This window comes from Macaca nemestrina, chromosome 20 (assembly GCF_043159975.1).
Source record: "Macaca nemestrina isolate mMacNem1 chromosome 20, mMacNem.hap1, whole genome shotgun sequence".
Taxonomy (NCBI): Eukaryota; Metazoa; Chordata; class Mammalia; order Primates; family Cercopithecidae; genus Macaca; species Macaca nemestrina.
Window position 1 is genome coordinate 43,795,879 of NC_092144.1, and position 16,561 is coordinate 43,812,439.

Below are 16,561 nucleotides of genomic sequence, written 5' to 3' on the forward strand. Positions count from 1 at the left end.
CCACTGCACTCCAGCCTGGGTAACAGAGCAAGACTCTGTCTCAGACAAAAAGAAAAAAAAAGAAGGACTTGTCTCACTGGATGATGCCATCCTGCTAAGCAGAAGGAAGATAGTATCATGAGAACCACAAATGGAGGGCAGGTCACAGGAGCATTTCAACTCATTTTCATTTACAGAAAGCACCTCATTGGAACCATTTTTGCTGATCTGAAGGAAATGGAGTAATGTGGGCATTAATATATAAGCTGCTGGTGTAGGAACCACTCTTCTTTCTGCCAAGGTGCCCTGAAGTTGAGCATGGGGACCAAGTCCCAGAGCCTTCCAAATGCACCTCAAGACAAAGTTGCTCAGTAACAGCCATGTTGCCTGAGTGTGCTGAAGAACACACTGGAAGTCCATATTAAAAAGCTAGCAGGGGCCAGGTGTGCTGGCTCACACCTGTAATCCCAGCAATTTGGGAGGCTCACCTGCGAGGACTGCTTGAGGCCAGGAGTTCAAGACCAGCCTGGGCAACATAGTGAGACCCCATCTCTTTAAAAAAAAAAAAAGCCCGTATTTTATTTAAGTGTGTTCCCGTTTAACACAAGCACCCAGTTCTCTTGACTAGTTCTGATTCACAGCAGTGCTGGAGGCCAGAGGGCAGGAGCCCTGTAGCTCTGGCTGTGTGCGAATGAGTGGGGAGGGAAGCTGAGCAGATGCTACACCTGACCTACTGCAGGGGCCTCACAGGCCCCAGCCCATCTGAGGTACTTGGGAGGCTTGTGACCTTCCTTTCCCACCTGGGGGCTCCTTGGATAGCGGGGGGCTTCCAGTTTGGAGGCTGAGATGCTGCATGCCAACCATGGGGCTGTTAGGGGATGGCCTTTTGTGCACCGTGTGGCCACTGCTGTAACCTGCCTCCTAATGTGGAGACAGGAAATAAACCTTCCCAATGATCAGCTTCTCCACTGCCCAAAAGCATGTATGTGGACAGCATGACTGGCTACCTCCCAGCCACAGGTACCCAGGAGTCTGAGGCATCTCCAAGGGTAGGCTCTGGAAATAACACATGCACATGGCCTTACAGCACAGGGGTGAGCTCCTGAGCCCAGGCTTCTGTGGGTCAGTGAGGGGACTCGATGTGGCTTGTACTGGAATACTGACTTGAAGATGTGGGCCTAGGTGAGGGAGAAGGATTGTTTGAGGCATGTCACATTCATTTCAACATTCACTAATGTCACATAAGGGCTAGGCCCTTGCTAGGAGCCAAGACTGCAAAGATAACAGTCCCTGCCTTTAAAACTCAGTATTTTAGGGGAGACAACCCATCTTTCCCGTCCTTGGTAAGAGAACCAGCATCCACCAGCAACCCAGTTGCTCAGGCTGAAATCCCAGAAGATATTCTTCATTTTTTCATTTCCTCATTCAACTAATCAACAAGTCCTATAAGCGTATTCCCAAGCACACTCAAATTTTACCATGTTCTAGCCAGGTGCTGTGGCTCACACCTATAATCCCAGCACTTTGGGAGGCCAAGGCAGGTGGATCACCCAAGGTCAGGAGTTCGAGACTAGCCTGACCAACATGGTGAAACCCCAACTCTACTAAAAAATACAAAAATTAGCTGGGCATGGTGGCGGGTGCCTGTAATCCCAGCTACTCAGGAAGCTGAGGCAGGAGAATCGCTTGAACCCGGGAGGTGGAAGTTGCAGTGAGCTGAGATCTCACCATTGCACTCCAGCCTGGGCAACAGAGCAAGACTCCATCTCAAAAAAAAAAAAAAAAAAATTTCCACCATGTTCTTACATCTCCACTGCTATCTACCTGGACTTCACCTGGCTCCTGCCTCTCCCCCCACAGCCTCAGAGTTTCCCATGCACCCTCCCCTACTTCCAAGTAGCCTTGCCATGTGTCCTCCAACTTGCCTACCTGTTGCTCCCAAGGCTGCTTGGGCCTCTCCATCAGTTTTCTGGGGTTAGAGCCCATCTTCCAGCCTGGCTTCGTTTCTCATGACAGCACTTAGCACTCTTCTGGAATTTTGTGTTTGCATTTGTGTCTCACTGGAATGAAGGCCCCATGAGAGCAAGGAGCGAGTCTTGTTCATGGCCACATGTGCAAGATGCAGGACAGGTCCTGTGACCACCACAATGCAACTTGAGACATGAAAGGATGTGTTGCCGGGGCCAGAACTTACGAATTCTAATACTGAGCAAAAAAAATAGAACCAGAGGCTGGGTGTAGCAGCTCACGCCTGGAATTCCAGCACTTTGGGAGGCCAAGGTGGGAGGATCACTTGAGTCCAGGAGTTCGAGGCTGCAGCGAGCCGAGATCTTACCACTGCACTCCAGCCTGGGTAATAGAGCAAGACTCTGTCTCTAAAAACGAAAAACAAAAACAACCAGACGAAAAGGCTCTTGCGTTGGGCTAAAAGAATACTATTAAATACATCATTGAGGCTGTCCCAGGACAGGGAAGGGATTAGCACTACGGTGGAGATGCGCGTAGGCCCAAGCAGACCTCAAATAAAGGTAAAGCTTTTTTTTTTTTTTTTGAGAGGGAGTCTCGCTCTGTCGCCCAGGCTGAAGTGCAGTGGCCGGATCTTAGCTCACTGCAAGCTCCACCTCCCAGGTTCACGCCCATTCTCCGGCCTCAGCCTCCCGAGTAGCTGGGACTATAGGCGCCCGCCACCTCGCCCGGCTAGTTTTATTTTTTTATTTTATTTTATTTTTTTTTGAGACGGAGTCTTGCTCTGTCGCCCAGGCTGGAGTGCAGTGGCCGGATCTCAGCTCACTACAAGCTCCGCCTCCCGAGTTTACGCCATTCTCCTGCCTCAGCCTCCCGAGTAGCTGGGACTACAGGCGCCCACCACCTCGCCCGGCTAATTTTTTGTATTTTTTAGTAGAGACGGGGTTTCACTGTGTTAGCCAGGATGGTCTCGATCTCCTGACCTCGTGATCCGCCCGTCTCGGCCTCCCAAAGTGCTGGGATTACAGGCGTGAGCCACCGCGCCCGGCCCTTTTTTTTTTTATTTCTTAGTAGAAACGGGGTTTCACCGTGTTAGCCAGGATGGTCTCGATCTCCTGACCTCGTGATCCACCCGTCTCGGCCTTCCAAAGTGCTGGGATTACAGGCTTGAGCCACCGCGCCCGGCCCCAGTGTAAAGCTTTTTATTCTCGTGGAAACACCTATGTACAATGAAGAAAATGTTTTTAAGCACCTAGCAAAGGATTCGGGACTCTGGTAATGAAGCCCCAAAACGACAAGAGTCGGTCGCGTACGGTAAAGCCAACAACAGGTACAAGCTCTAGTCCTCTTGGGGGCGTGGTGAGGAGGCGGCCCCTCCACGCACCACTCCCGGTGTGCGCATGCGCACAGCCTTACGCAGCGCATGCGCACGTGCACTCACCACGTCCATCCCAGACGTGCGGACCCGGGTGTCTGCAAGGATCCGTGTCTGCAAGGCTTGGTGTCCGGACTCCTGCCCCCGACCCTGTGCGGGGACATGCGCACAAGCGCTTGCCCAGCCCACCCGGACGTGCCGGCCCACACGCACACGCGTGCGCACCTCCCCCCGCGCCGCGCCCCATCCGCGCTCAACCCCGCCTACACCTGCTCCGTGGCCTCCCCGGAGACGGTGAGCCAATCCCGGCAGCTCCACGGGGCCCCAGAGGCGCGGGCCCCTCGCCTTCGCTAGTCAACATGACTCAGCATCCTCGGTGGACTCGCCCCCCCGCCCCGAAACAGATGTCTAAAATCCATCGGCGTGGAAACGCCACTCCACGCCCCGCTCCCGACTCCTTCAGCTCAGGCCCCAGAACTGACCACCCCACCAATCCCCTGCCCCAGTCCCTCTGCCTTCTCTCCCATGACTACCTGTCCTCCAGGGCCTGCCTGATCCCTGTCCAGCGGCCCTGAAGTAAGGTCTGAGATGTCTAAATGCCCATACCTCAGTTTCCCCATCTTTAGAACGGGGCTCTTGTTTGCAACTGTGCCCGCCACAGCCTGCAGTAAGTGCTAGCTTCATCAATACTCAGTGGAAGTCAGTTACTTTTCCAGGGCTGCCTTATGCTTGAAATTAAATCTTTGCTATCCAGAGTAAGGACTGTCCCTGGACTTCCTAACTTGCCTCTGCTCTCAGGTGTACCCTCTGGTCCGCTCCTCTCTCGGGGCCAGATCATCTTGCAGGGGGCACATGAAGGTGTCTGGCTCTGCAGCATGCTCTCTTGGAATTTCTGGGCTAGGTTTCCTATCGATTATCCTTGGTCAATCCCTGGTCCGGGGGCATGACCCCTCCCAGATTCACTGCCCCCAGGATCCTGGGGATTCTGAGCCCTAAGCTCTGCGATTTGCAGGACTTGGCTCAGCATATGGTAGTGATTGTAGTGATGGTGGTAGACAACAGAATATAAAATGACCTTATGGCCAGGCACAGTGACGCACACCTGTAATCCCAACACTTCGGGAGGCTGAGGCAGGAAAATCTCTTGAGGCCTGGAATTTGAGACCAGCCTGGGCAACATAGTGCAACTCAGTCTCTACAAATAATAAGAAGAAGAAAATTAGCCGGGCAGGGTGGCTATGCCTGTCGTTCTAGCTACTCAGGAGACTGAGGTGAGAGAAGCGCTTGAGCCCAGAGTTCAAGGCTGCAGTGAGCTATGGTCATGCCACTGCACTCCAGCCTGGGTGACAGAGTGAGACCGTGTTTCAACTAATAAGACATAACTGGGATGATGAGCGGAGAAAGGGATTGCCTGCTTCTCCACTTCCTTTCCACTTTTTTCCTAGGACTGAAGAAGAACTGGCAGGCAGCACAGGGCTGTGATTAAGCACAGGGTTCAGGAAGGAACCAGGTAGCCTGGGTTGATTCTCTAGTTAAGAGCAGAGTGGCTTGTTTCACATTTCTTTCTTTCTTTTTTTTTTTTGAGACAGGGTGTCACTCTGTCACCCAGACCAGAGTGCAGTGGCGTGATCTCGGCTCACTGCAACCTCCGCCACCCAGGTTCAAGTGATTCTCCTGCCTCAGCCTCCCTAGTAGCTGGGATTACAGGTGTCCGCCACCATGTCCGGCTAGTTTTTGTAATTTTAGTAGAGACAGGGTTTCGCCATGGTGGCCAGACTGGACTCAAACTCCTGGCTTCAAGTGATCTGCCCGCCTTGGCCTCCCAAAGTGTTGGGATTACAAGTGTGAGCCACCATACCCGGTCTCGTTTCACATTTCTTTTTTTTTTTTTTTTGAGATGGAGTCTCGCTCTGTCGCCCAGGCTGGAGTGCAGTGGCATGATTCAGCTCACTGCAAGCTCCACCTCCCGGGTTCACACCATTCTCCTGCCTCAGCCTCCCGAGTAGCTGGGACTACAGGTGCCCAACACCACATCCGGCTAATTTTTTTCTATTTTTAGTAGAGACGGGGTTTCACCATGTTGCTCAGGCTGGTCTCGAACTCCTGACCTCGTGATCTGCCCGCCTCAGCCTCCCAAAGTGGTGGGATTACCGTGTGAGCCACCGCATCCGGCTTTGTTTCACATTTCTTAACCTCTCTGTTAAATGGGGTGGACAACAGGGTATCCTTCATAGGACTGCCATGAGGGATACATGGAAAGGATTTAGCATGGCACTCTGCACATAGTAAACCTGGCTAGAGTAGTGGCCATGTTAGTAGTATTGTAGTATGATGATGAATGGCTTTGGATTAGTAATGACCTTTCTTCGTACTTCTCTGTTTTCTCCCTGTAGCCACTGTGACTTACGGCCCACCCGATAGGAACCTAGTTTCCTGCTAACATAGAAAATCCAGGCTGGGCGTGGTGGCGCATGCCTGTAATCCCAGCACTTTGGGAGGCCGAGGTGGGTGGATTACCTTAGGTCAGGAGTTCGAGACCAGCCTGGCCAACATGGTGAAACCCCATCTCTACCAAAAATACGAATATTAGGCTGGGCGCAGTGGCTCATGCCTGTAATCCCAGCACTTTGGGAGGCTGAGGCAGACAGATCACGAGGTCAGGAGATAGAGACCATCCTGGTCAACATGGTGAAAACCCATCTCTACTAAAAATACAAAAATTAGTTGGGCATAGTGGCACATGCCTGTAATCTCAGCTACTCAGGAGGCTGAAGCAGGAGAATTGCTTGAACCAGGGAGTTGGAGGTTGCAGTGAGCCGAGATGGTGCCACTGCACTCTGGTCTGGTGACAGAGGGAGACTCCGTCTCAAAAAACAAAAACAAAAAAAACCAAAAATCAGCCTGGCGAGGTGGCGGGCGCCTGTAATCCCAGCTACTAGGGAGGCTGAGGCAAGAGAATTGCTTGAACCTGGGAGGCGGAGGTTGCAGGGAGGCAGAGGTTGCAGTGAGCTGAGATCGTGCCATTGCACTCTAGCCTGGGCAACAAGAGTGAAACTCTGTCTCAAAAAAAAAAAGGAAAAAAAAAAAACCAAAATCCATGTAACTTTGGAGTTTCAAAGTAAATGTGAAATCTGGAATAGTTGAAGCTTCCGGGAATCACAGAGGCCAAATTGCGAGAGGTGTACATTATGGAAGGTTAAAAGGTAGGGGAGGCTGGGCGCGGTGGCTCATGCCTGTAATCCCAGCACTTTGGGAGGCTGAGGCGGGTGGATCACGAGGTCAGGAGATCAACACCGTCCTGGCTAACATGGTGAAACCCTGTCTCTACTAAAAATGCAAAAAATTAGCCGGGCGTGGTGGCGGGTGCCTGTAGTCTCAGCTACTCGGGAGGCTGAGGCAGGAGAATTGCTTGAACCAGGGAGGTGGAGGTTGCAGTGAGCCGAGATCGTACCACTGCACTCCAGCCTGGGGACAGAGCGAGACTCCATCCCAAACAAACAAACAAAAAAGAACTCCAGTAGAACAAATACCGTTCAGAACTACTAGGGTTGTGCTAGGTGTGGAAGCTCAGTGAAATCTTAGAGTTGACAATTCTTAGAGAAGGGCCATGTGGACGGGGCTGTTCCCTGGAAAGTGCTGTGACCACTCAGTGGCCACTCATTTCTTTCGTTGTTAGCCTTTCCCTATTTTCTTTTTTTTTTTTCTTTTTTCTTTTTTAGACAAAGTCTTACTGTGTCACCCATGCTGTACACCCAAGGAGTACAGTGGTCGTAATCACTGCAGCCTCGAACTCCTGGACTCAAGTGATACTGCTGCCTTGGCCTCCCGAGTAGCTGGGACTCTACAGGTGTGCACCACCACATGCCCTGCTAATTTATTTTTAGTATTTTAGAAGCAGTGTTTTGCTATCTTCCCCAGGCTGGGCTTGAACTCCTGGTGTCAAGCCATCCCACCTCCCAAAGTGCTGGGATTGTAGGCAAGAGTGCCCAGCCCCAGAATTCTTACAATGACTTACAAGGTCTTATGTGATCTTGTTGCCTCCCTTTCACTCTCTGACCTCATCTTCTTTTTTTTTTTTTTTTTTTTTTTTTTATTGAGATGGAGTCTCGCTCTGTTGCCCAGGCTGGAGTGCAGTGGCCGGATCTCAGCTCCCTGCAAGCTCCGCCTCCCGGGTTCACGCCATTCTCCTGCCTCAGCCTCCCAAGTAGCTGAGACTACAGGCGCCCGCCACCTCGCCCGGCTAGCTTTTTGTATTTTTTAGTAGAGACCGGGTTTCACCCTGTTAGCCAGGATGGTCTCGATCTCCTGACCTCGTGATCCGCCGTCTGGGCCTCCCAAAGTGCTGGGATTACAGGCTTGAGCCACCGCGCCCGGCCTTTTTTTTTTGAGACGGAGTCTCACTGTGCCGCCCAGGCTGGAGTACAGTGGCTCACTGCAGTCTTCACCTGCCAGGTTCAAGTGCTTCTCCTGTCTCAGCCTCTCGAGTTAGCTGGGATTACACGCACGTGCCACCAGGCCCGGCTAATTTTTGCATTTTTTTTTGTTAGTAGAGACGAAGTTTCACCAAGTTGGCCAGGCTGGTCTCGAATTCCTGACCTCACGTGATCCGCCTGCCTCGGCCTCCCAAAGTGCTAAGATTACAGGCGTGAGCCACCGCGCCCGCCCCAGTAAGTTTCTTCTTAATTGCAACCCGGATTCTCAGCACCCTTTTCATCTTGCTTTTCCTCAATAGCCCTTACCAGCACCTGACACACATCATCTGTTGTACTTGCTTATTTGGCACATATGTATCCACAGCGCCTGGAACACTGCCTGTAACGTGGAAGGTGTTCGAGCTGTAGAGTTTTGTCGAATGAATGAATGAAGCCGACCAGCGCACAAGGAGTGCAGTGGCGCCATGGGTAGCTCTCTGCAGCCTCCAACTTCTGGGCTCCAGTGATCCCCGGGCTCTGCCCATCCCTCTCCACAGCCACTTCCGGGCAGAAGCCAGCGAAGCGGTGGCGCAAGCGGTAGGGAGAGAGGAGCTGAGGCCCCAGATCAGCGGCCGCGGGCAAGGTCGCTTAGCGGGCACCCGGCCTGGGTATCGGGGCGCGGGTCGGGGGCGGGGCCGGGGCCGGGGCCGGGGCTCAGGGGTGGGGCCGGAACGGGCGCCTGCGCCATAAAGGCCACCGCGCCCCCCCGCGCCTTGCTCGCTGCGCGCTGCCAGCGCTCCTTCCTCCTCGGCGCGCGTTCCAGTCCGCGTACCTTCTAGTCCCGCCATGGCCGCTCTCACCCGGGACCCCCATTTCCAGAAGCTGCAGCAATGGTATCGCGAGCACGGCTCCGAGCTGAACCTGCGCCGCCTCTTCGATGCCGACAAGGATCGCTTCAACCACTTCAGGTGCGGGCGGGCGGGAGGCGGGGGCTGCCACGCGCGGCGCCCGGAGCCGGGCACGCGGGGATGGGGTCTGGAGGTCGGGGCAGTGGTGCCCGGGGACCCCCGCCCCCCACCTCCAGGCCACGGACTGGGGCCCAAGCCGAGGCCGCACTTCGTCCTTGGAGTCTCCTTGGAGTGCGTTCTTGGGGGCTTGCGGCCTCGCCGGGGGTCTCGGCGCCGTGTCTGCTTCGTCACGAGGAAAAACGGGCCTCTACATGGGGACGTTTCCCCTCCCCCACCCGTGCAGCTCCGGCCATTTGAGCAGGGGCTCCTTTCGCAGTTGTGAGGAGAGGCCCTGGCTGACGCAGCAAGCGGGAAAGGGCTGTCCCTTTCCATCCGCTCCTGGCCACATGGGCTTGGGACCGTTTGCCGGGCGGGCAGCCCGGGCGTGGGGTTTGAGGGAGCTGGGTGGAAGGGTGGAGACGTCGGGCGTGATTCCTGCAGAAGAGACCTGTGCACGACCGGGAAGTGGGAAGGAGCATTGGAGGAAATCATGGGCCGGGGCGCGGCCGAGCGAGCTCTGATCACTGATGCTGGTGGAGGAGGGGCGGGGAGCGGCTGTGGCTCTGGGCTAGACGTCCCAGTGGCCATCCCTGTCATCTGGATGGGTGCTTGAGTAACTTACGGCAGAGAGTGGAAGCCCTGGGAGGGGGTGGTCCCCGCCTTCAGTCCAGGCTCCTCACCCAGGGTCTGCCTGCATCAGGGGTCTGTGAGGATGGCTTCTTTCTCTGTGCTGCTGTTGCAGATCATCCTGGTGGGCCAGCAGGTGACAGACATCACCACTGTGCTGGGTGGCCGTGGCCCTTGTGGGGCGTGGGTCAGGGAGGATGTTTCTTCTGGAAACAGCTCCTGCTCAGGACAGGTCTCCCACTAGGGTGACCAGGGTGTGGTCAGCAGCATCTCCATCTTTCTGCAGCCTGACCCTCAACACCAACCATGGGCATATCCTGCTGGATTACTCCAAGAACCTGGTGACGGAGGATGTGATGCGGATGCTGGTGGACCTGGTAATGTTCTGCTTAGGGAGGTGTAACTGGTAACTGACAGAGTGATGGGCGAGCTGGGCTCCTGGGTGTCCCCAGGACCTTGAGCATCTTGAGTTTTTCCTCTCATTCGACCTCGGTGACCTCCTCTGTGCAGGTGAGGCACCTGCCCTGGCTTAGGTTCTAAGCAGCCTCCCGGGGACCCCAGTGTCTGATGTCTGAGTAGACCTTTCCCAGACAGTGGGAGAGGGAACCAGGCAGCAGCCATCTGTCTGTCTCATTGGGGACAGCACCAAGCCTTGTGTTTGGGGGCCGACACTTGGGGTGGTCAGTTTGGGCGGGACCAGGCCTCAGTATCGTATCTTCCTAGGCCAAGTCCAGGGGCGTGGAGGCCGCCCGGGAGCGGATGTTCAATGGTGAGAAGATCAACTACACCGAGGTGAGCAGGCCCCACATACCCTCTGGGGCCTCCTTCCTTCCCTTTGGGGTTTATCTGACTGTTAGCCGCATTACCCTGTGTCTTCACCCCTTCTCTTGGGCAATGCTTTTGCTTAATGAGGGGCCTGAAGGCCTTTTTCCTCCTGCTTTGTAGCAGGGCTTTAGGGTGTGTCTTCCACAAGATTGGCCATCTAGGTTTGGTGAGCTCCTTGGAATGGTTCCCAGTGTCTGCCTGGGAGGAGGACATCACATACCCAGAGGGAGAGTTTCTCAAGGCTGACATTTTCTTGGAGAAGTTAACTCTAATATATCCTCGCTGCAAGTTTTAGTAGCGACAAGAAGAATCTTAATCACTGAAGACTTCAGCCTACTCAAGCAGTAGGAGTCAATAGGAAGCAGTGGAGAGGCCAGGCCTGGGGACCTCTGTTCCTGACTCAGTATGGGAGCCAAGCCTGGAGGTATAATGGACACTGAGCACCCACACTCTGTCCTCATGATGTCATTATCCTCCTCTTACATGGGAGGAGTCTGAGGTTCAGAGGTCACGTCCCTTATCTAAGATGTCGTAGCTGTAAGAGGCAAAGTGGAGATTCACACTCAACCTGTCTTGCATTGTGGGTCTAAGCTGAGAGAGGATGCAATCAAGGAAGGCCTCCTGGAGGAGTGCATTCACCTATAAAACGTGGGGCAGGAGTGGGGTCTGGCAGGGTGAGGGTGGGGTGGCATGAAACCTTCCACCTCAGCAAGCCTCTCACTGGGTTGGAATCCCAAGATGATCCTTTTCCGGCCCACCTAGGGTCTTTAGACCTTCCCTCAAGGACTCCTCTGCTGGCTTCAGGCCGTTTCACTCACGTAGCCGGGCCAACCGCCTGGCACCGGTCACAGACTTCAAGTCTGGTTTGGTTCCTGGCAGTTGGTAGTTAATCGGGCTGCTTGGTGAGGGAAGCTTGAGTTGCATACCTTGCTGCAAATCCAAGGAGCTGAGGACACTGCCTAAAAGGTGCCAGCAAACACCGTGGACACGCATTGGGAGGATGAGGTTACTTCAGGCTTAGTGAGCACTCATTTTCGGAAAGCGTTTATTTATTTATTTATTTATTTTGACATGGAGTCTCGCTCTGTCGCCCAGGCTGGAGTGCAGTGGTGCGATCTCGGCTCCCTGCAACCTCTGTCTAATGGGTTCAGGCGATTCTCTGCCTCAGCTTCCCGAGTAGCTGGAAATACAGGTGTGTGCCACCCCACCTGGCTAATTTTTGTATTTTTAGTAGAGACAGGATGTCACCATGTTGCCCGGGCTGGTCTCGAATTCCTGACCTTAAGTTATCCACCCGCCTTGGCATCCCAGAGTTCTAGAATTACAGGCTTGAGCCATGACGCCCGGCTTCTGAAAGCATTTATTGCTTGTTTCTGACATGTGTTGTCCCCATTCTCTGCCTTTGCCCACTGTTGCTCTTTTCTCTCACTGTTCATGCCCTGAACACCTATGGCAGGCCCTCTGGGCCTGTCCTAGGCATGTATGGGTCCCGCCCCCATCTCCTCCCGACTGTCTGCAGCACATAAGTCCTTGGGGAGCTCCTACTCCTGTAAGCATACAGTGGGTTCTTGGAACAAGATCATGCTGCTAACAGAGACCTCAGGGCCTGCCTGTCTAGTGGATAGAGGGCCGAGCTATGGTACCATGCCCAGCTGGGAGCATGGCTGCCTGGGGTTGAGGGGACAGTCTTTACACCCACCCTCATCCCCAGGGTCGAGCTGTGCTGCACGTGGCTCTTCGGAACCGGTCAAACACACCCATCCTGGTAGATGGCAAGGATGTGATGCCAGAGGTCAACAAGGTTCTGGACAAGATGAAGTCTTTCTGCCAGGTAAGTGGCTACTGGGCCGAACTCGCCCTTGGCCGTGTGTGAGTATATGGGAATCTGGGATCCCTGAGGGGCAACTTTTCCTCTCTTCTTGGAGGCAGGACTCAGGCTCTCACTGCAGCTTAAGGGAGGAGTTGCCTGTGTGATCGCTGACCCTGGGGGTTTTTGCTGAGGCCTGAATTTCTCCTGGCTCTGCTCTGAAGGAACCTACTGCTGGCAGAAGTGGGGGCAGTCTCCTTCCTGAATTACAGACACCTGTGGGCTCATGGTGACAAATGACAGAGGCTCGAAATGGAAAGTGGGGCCCTAAGGGGCCAGGCGCGGTGGCTCACGCCTGTAATCCCAGCACTTTGGGAGGCCGAGGCAGGCAGATCACGAGGTCAGGAGATCAAGACCATCCAGGCTAACATGATGAAACCCTGTCTCTACTAAAAATACAAAAAAATTAGCCGGGCGAGGTGGCGGGCCCCTGTGGTCCCAGCTACTCGGGAGGCTGAGGCAGGAGAATGGCATGAACCCGGGAGACAGAGCTTGCAGTGGGCAGAGATTGTGCCACTGCACTCCAGCCTGGGCAACAGAGCGAGACTCTGTCTCAAAAAAAAAAAAAAAAAAAAAAAGAAGTGAGGCACCCGAGAGACGGGACAGTCAGGAAAGGAAGGAGCTTTTTCTTTTCTTTCTTTCTTTTTTTTTTTTTTTGAGATGGAGTCTCACTCTGTCGCCCAGACAGGAGTGCAGTGGTGCGATCTCAGCTCACTGCAACCTCTGCATCCTGGATTCAAGTGATTCTCCTGCCTCAGCCTCCCGAGTAGCTGGGATTACAATTATGCGCCACCCCGCCCAGCTAATTTTTATATTTTTAGTAGAGATGGGGTTTCACCATGTTGGCCAGGCTGGTCTCAAACCCCTGACCTCAGGTCATCTGCCCGCCTCAGCCTCCCAAAGTGCTAGAATTACAGGCGTGAGCCACTGCGCCTGGCTGGAAGGAGCTTTTTCTAACCTCTTTTGTCATACGCCCTTATCACCCAGTCTAGAAATAGATAAAACGTTGTAAAATTTCCTCAACCCTGGCTGGGTGTGGTGGGTGGCTCATGCCTGTGATCCCGGAACTTTGGGAGGCTGAGGCGAGCGGATCACTTGAGGTAAGGAATTTGAGACCAGCCTAGCCATCATGGTGAAACCCCATCTCCACTAAAAATACAAAAATTAGCCAAGTATGGTGACACACACCTGTAACCCCAGCTACTTGGGAGGCTGAGGCAGGAGAATCACTTGAAGCTGGGAAGCAGAAGTTGCAGTCATCTGTGAGTGTGCCATTGCACTCTAGCCTGGACGACAGAGTGAGACTCTGTCAAAAAAAAAAAAAAAAAAATTCCTCATCCCCATTCCCAGCTAACCCTCCAGAAGCAGCCTTTGTAACGTTTCCTGTAGCCAGGCGCAGCAGCTCATACTTCTAGTCCCAGCTATTCAGGAGGCTGAGGTGGGAGGATGGCTTGAGCCTGGGAAGTCGAGGCTGCAGTGAGCCATGGTGACACCAGTGCACTCCAGTCTGGACAACGGAGCAAGATCCTGTCTCAAAAAATAAATTTAAAAAATAGAAAAGTTTTCCTGTGAAGTCTTCCAGAAAGTTCCTGTGCACGTACACGTCTGTCATCTCCTCTTCGAAACATGTACACACGTGCACATGCACGCAGTTTGGTTTTCTCCCTGCTCTTCTGCAACTTATTTCCACCTGGAAGTATGTAAGCGGTGTCTGTGTGTCAGTGACAGTGCATGTAACATGCCTCCTTTTCCTTGTGTGTAGGGTGGTAGGGGTTGCCTCAGAGACCAGCTAAGTTTCCCCACATCAAGCACTTGCCTCAGTGTCTATCCCAGGGGTGATTCTGCAGGGGTGGGTTGGCAGACGTCCTCAAGCCTGGAGAATGAGGGTGATGCCGGTGTGTCTGTGTGGGCTATGCATGCGCCAAGGGTGATCATCCAAGCTCTTGCAGCTGTGATCATTTGCTGCTTGTCCTAGGAGCAGTGGTCTCCACATGTGGCTGGTCAACGTCCGGTTACTTTGGCCAAGAGCCACTTTCAGACCTGAAAATGGGCTGGGCACGGTGGCTCATGCCTGTAATCCTAGCACTCTGGGAGGCTGGGCAGTTGGATCATTTGAGGTCAGGAGTTTTGAGATCAATCAACATGGTGAAACGCCGTCTCTACTAAAAATACAAAAAGTTACCTGGGCATGGTGGCGAGCACCTGTAATATCAGCTACTGGGGAGTCTGAGGCAGGAGAATCTCTTGAGCCTGGGAGGCGGAGGTTGCAGTGAGCCAAGATCATAGTACTGCACTCCAGCCTAGGTGACGGAGTGAAACTCTGCCTCAAAAAAAAAAAAAAAACAACAAAAAAAAAACCCATCTCTTCAAAAAATAAATAAATTAGCCAGGCATGCTGGTGTGTCCCAGCTACTTGGGAGGCTGAGGTGGGAGGATTGCTTGAGCCCGGGAGGTTGAGGCAGCTCGGGTGACAGAGTGAGACGCTTCCCAGGGCAAGGAAGTTGTGGGGTCCTGATGGGAATCTGGATTTCCAGAATGTCATTTAGGGTGGTCAGTCCATGTGACGGGCTTTGGGCGTGCAGCAGGGCCTTTCCAGCCATGTGCTGTGAGTGGCAGAGCTGAAGTGCATTCAAAGCCTAGTGCTGTGTGATCGGGCTGGGTGCGCTCAGCCATGCCACATGGCGAGGGTGGCACTGCACTGTTTGGGGTGCTGTTTCCAGGAAGGCCTTCCCTTAAAGCTGGCCACTGGAGTACCTGACTCAGGCTGATAGGGTATTTATAGTTCAAAAAAAGTTGCTGAATGGCAGCAATCCCCTGGTGAGGAACATTCCTCATGGCTGTGCTCTCCAAAGTTTGCCAAGATTGGGTGAAGACGTTCACTGTGACCTTGATTGTAGTGGCAAAACCTGAAACCAAGCTGTACTCATTTATGTCAGGGGACTTACCAAGTAGAGTCAGCATATATTCATATACTGTCATCCTGGGCACCGTTAGGAATCAGGGAGCTACAGTTGGATTGACTTGCCATGCTGTTCAGGATGGGGACTGGGAAGTTGAAAAAGGAAGTTGCAGAATTGGTGGGTATGGTAAAGCCTCATTTGGTCAAATGAAAGCTGGATGTAATTGTAATAAAGATAGACACATTTGGCTGAGTGTGGTGGCTCACACCTGTAATCCCAGCACCTTGGGAGGCCAAGGTGGGTGGACCACGAGGTCAGGAGTTCAAGACCAGCCTGGCTAACATAGTGAAACTCCATCTCTGCTGAAAAAAAAATACAAAAAAGTTAGCCAGGCATGGCAGCGCGTGCCTGTAGTCCCAGCTACTCGGGAGGCTGAGGTGGGAGAATCACTTGAACCCGGGAGGGGGAGGTTGCGGTGAGCCAAAATCACGCCACTGCACTGCAACTTGGGCAACAGAGTAAGACTTTGTCTCAAAACTTAAAAAAAAAAAAAAAAAAAAAGATACATTTTGCCTCTGGGATGCTTCATTATAACAAACCTTTGACAGTCAGGGAAGGAGACTTGCCTTTTTTTTTTTTTTTGAGACAGAGTCTCGCTCTGTCACCCGGGCTGGAGTGCAATGGTGTGGTCTCGGCTCACTCAACCTCTGCCTCCCAGGTTCAAGTGATTCTCCTGCCTCAGCCTCCCCAGTAGCTGGGATTATAGGCACACACCACCACGCCCGGCTAATTTTTGTATTTTTAGTAGAGACAGGGTTTCACCATGTTGGTCAGGCTGGTCTTGAACTCCTGATCTCAAGTGATCCACCCGCCTTGGCCTCCCAGAGTCCTGGGATTACAGGTATGAGCCACCACACCCAGCTGAGACTTGCTTTTGTAACCTCTTTTGTCATACGCCCGTGAGGGAGGGTTGAGAAGTTGAACAACTTATTTTATTTCTTTCTGTATTGATGGAAATTTTCCCATGGTATATTTAAAGAAAAAGTAGGGCCAGGCACAGTTGCTCACCTCTGTAATCCCAGCCCTTTGGGAGACAGAGGCAAGAGGATTGCTTGAGGCCAGTAGTATAATACCAGCCTGGGCAACATAACAAGACCTTGCCTTTAAAAAAAAAGTTAAAAGTTAGCCAGCTGTGGTAGTGTGCACCTATAGTCTTGGCTACTTAGGAGGCTGAGGCGGGAGAATTGCTTTAGCCCAGGAGTTTGAAGCTGCAGTGAGCTATGATCATACTCCTGCATTCCAGGCCGAGCAACAGAGCACGACCGTGTCTTTAAAACCTAAACCCAGAAAAGTGCAGTGGCTTGTGTGTAATCCCAGCATTTTGGAAGGGTGAATCAGATCACTACAGGCCAGGAGTTCAAGACTAGTTTGGGCAACATAGACCCTCTTTTTTTTTTTTTTTTTTTTTTTTCCTTGAGACAGAGTCTCGCTCTGTTACCCAGGCTGAAGCGCAGTGGCGCAATCTCGGCTCACTGCAAGTTCTGCCTCCCGGGTTCACGTCTTTCTCCTGCCTCAGCCTCCTGAGTAGCTGGGACTACAGGAGC

The 16,561-nt window shown here is 53.0% G+C and overlaps 2 protein-coding genes across 4 annotated transcripts in view; both read left to right on the top strand.

The window, feature by feature from the left end:
* The window catches only part of GARRE1 (granule associated Rac and RHOG effector 1), a 109,573-nt gene extending 101,248 nt beyond the window's left edge, over positions 1–8,325 (top strand). Inside the window, exons 13-14 of one of the 3 annotated variants that reach the window (XR_011617402.1) lie at positions 7,039–7,166; positions 8,117–8,325. The gene's annotated coding sequence lies outside the window, so the exon portion shown is untranslated. Of the gene's footprint in view, positions 1–7,038; positions 7,167–7,866; positions 7,987–8,116 lie in introns of those variants that run through there. The other 2 variants (XR_011617401.1, XR_011617403.1) reach the window with 2 other exon arrangements.
* A 150-nt stretch (positions 8,326–8,475) lies between these two features.
* Positions 8,476–16,561, top strand: part of LOC105495570 (glucose-6-phosphate isomerase) — a 47,496-nt gene continuing 39,410 nt past the window's right edge. Inside the window, exons 1-4 of the mRNA XM_011765289.2 lie at positions 8,476–8,699; positions 9,652–9,742; positions 10,089–10,157; positions 11,902–12,021. Coding sequence (XP_011763591.2) covers positions 8,578–8,699; positions 9,652–9,742; positions 10,089–10,157; positions 11,902–12,021 — 402 coding nt within the window. The 5' untranslated portion in view covers positions 8,476–8,577. The remainder of the gene's footprint in view (positions 8,700–9,651; positions 9,743–10,088; positions 10,158–11,901; positions 12,022–16,561) is intronic.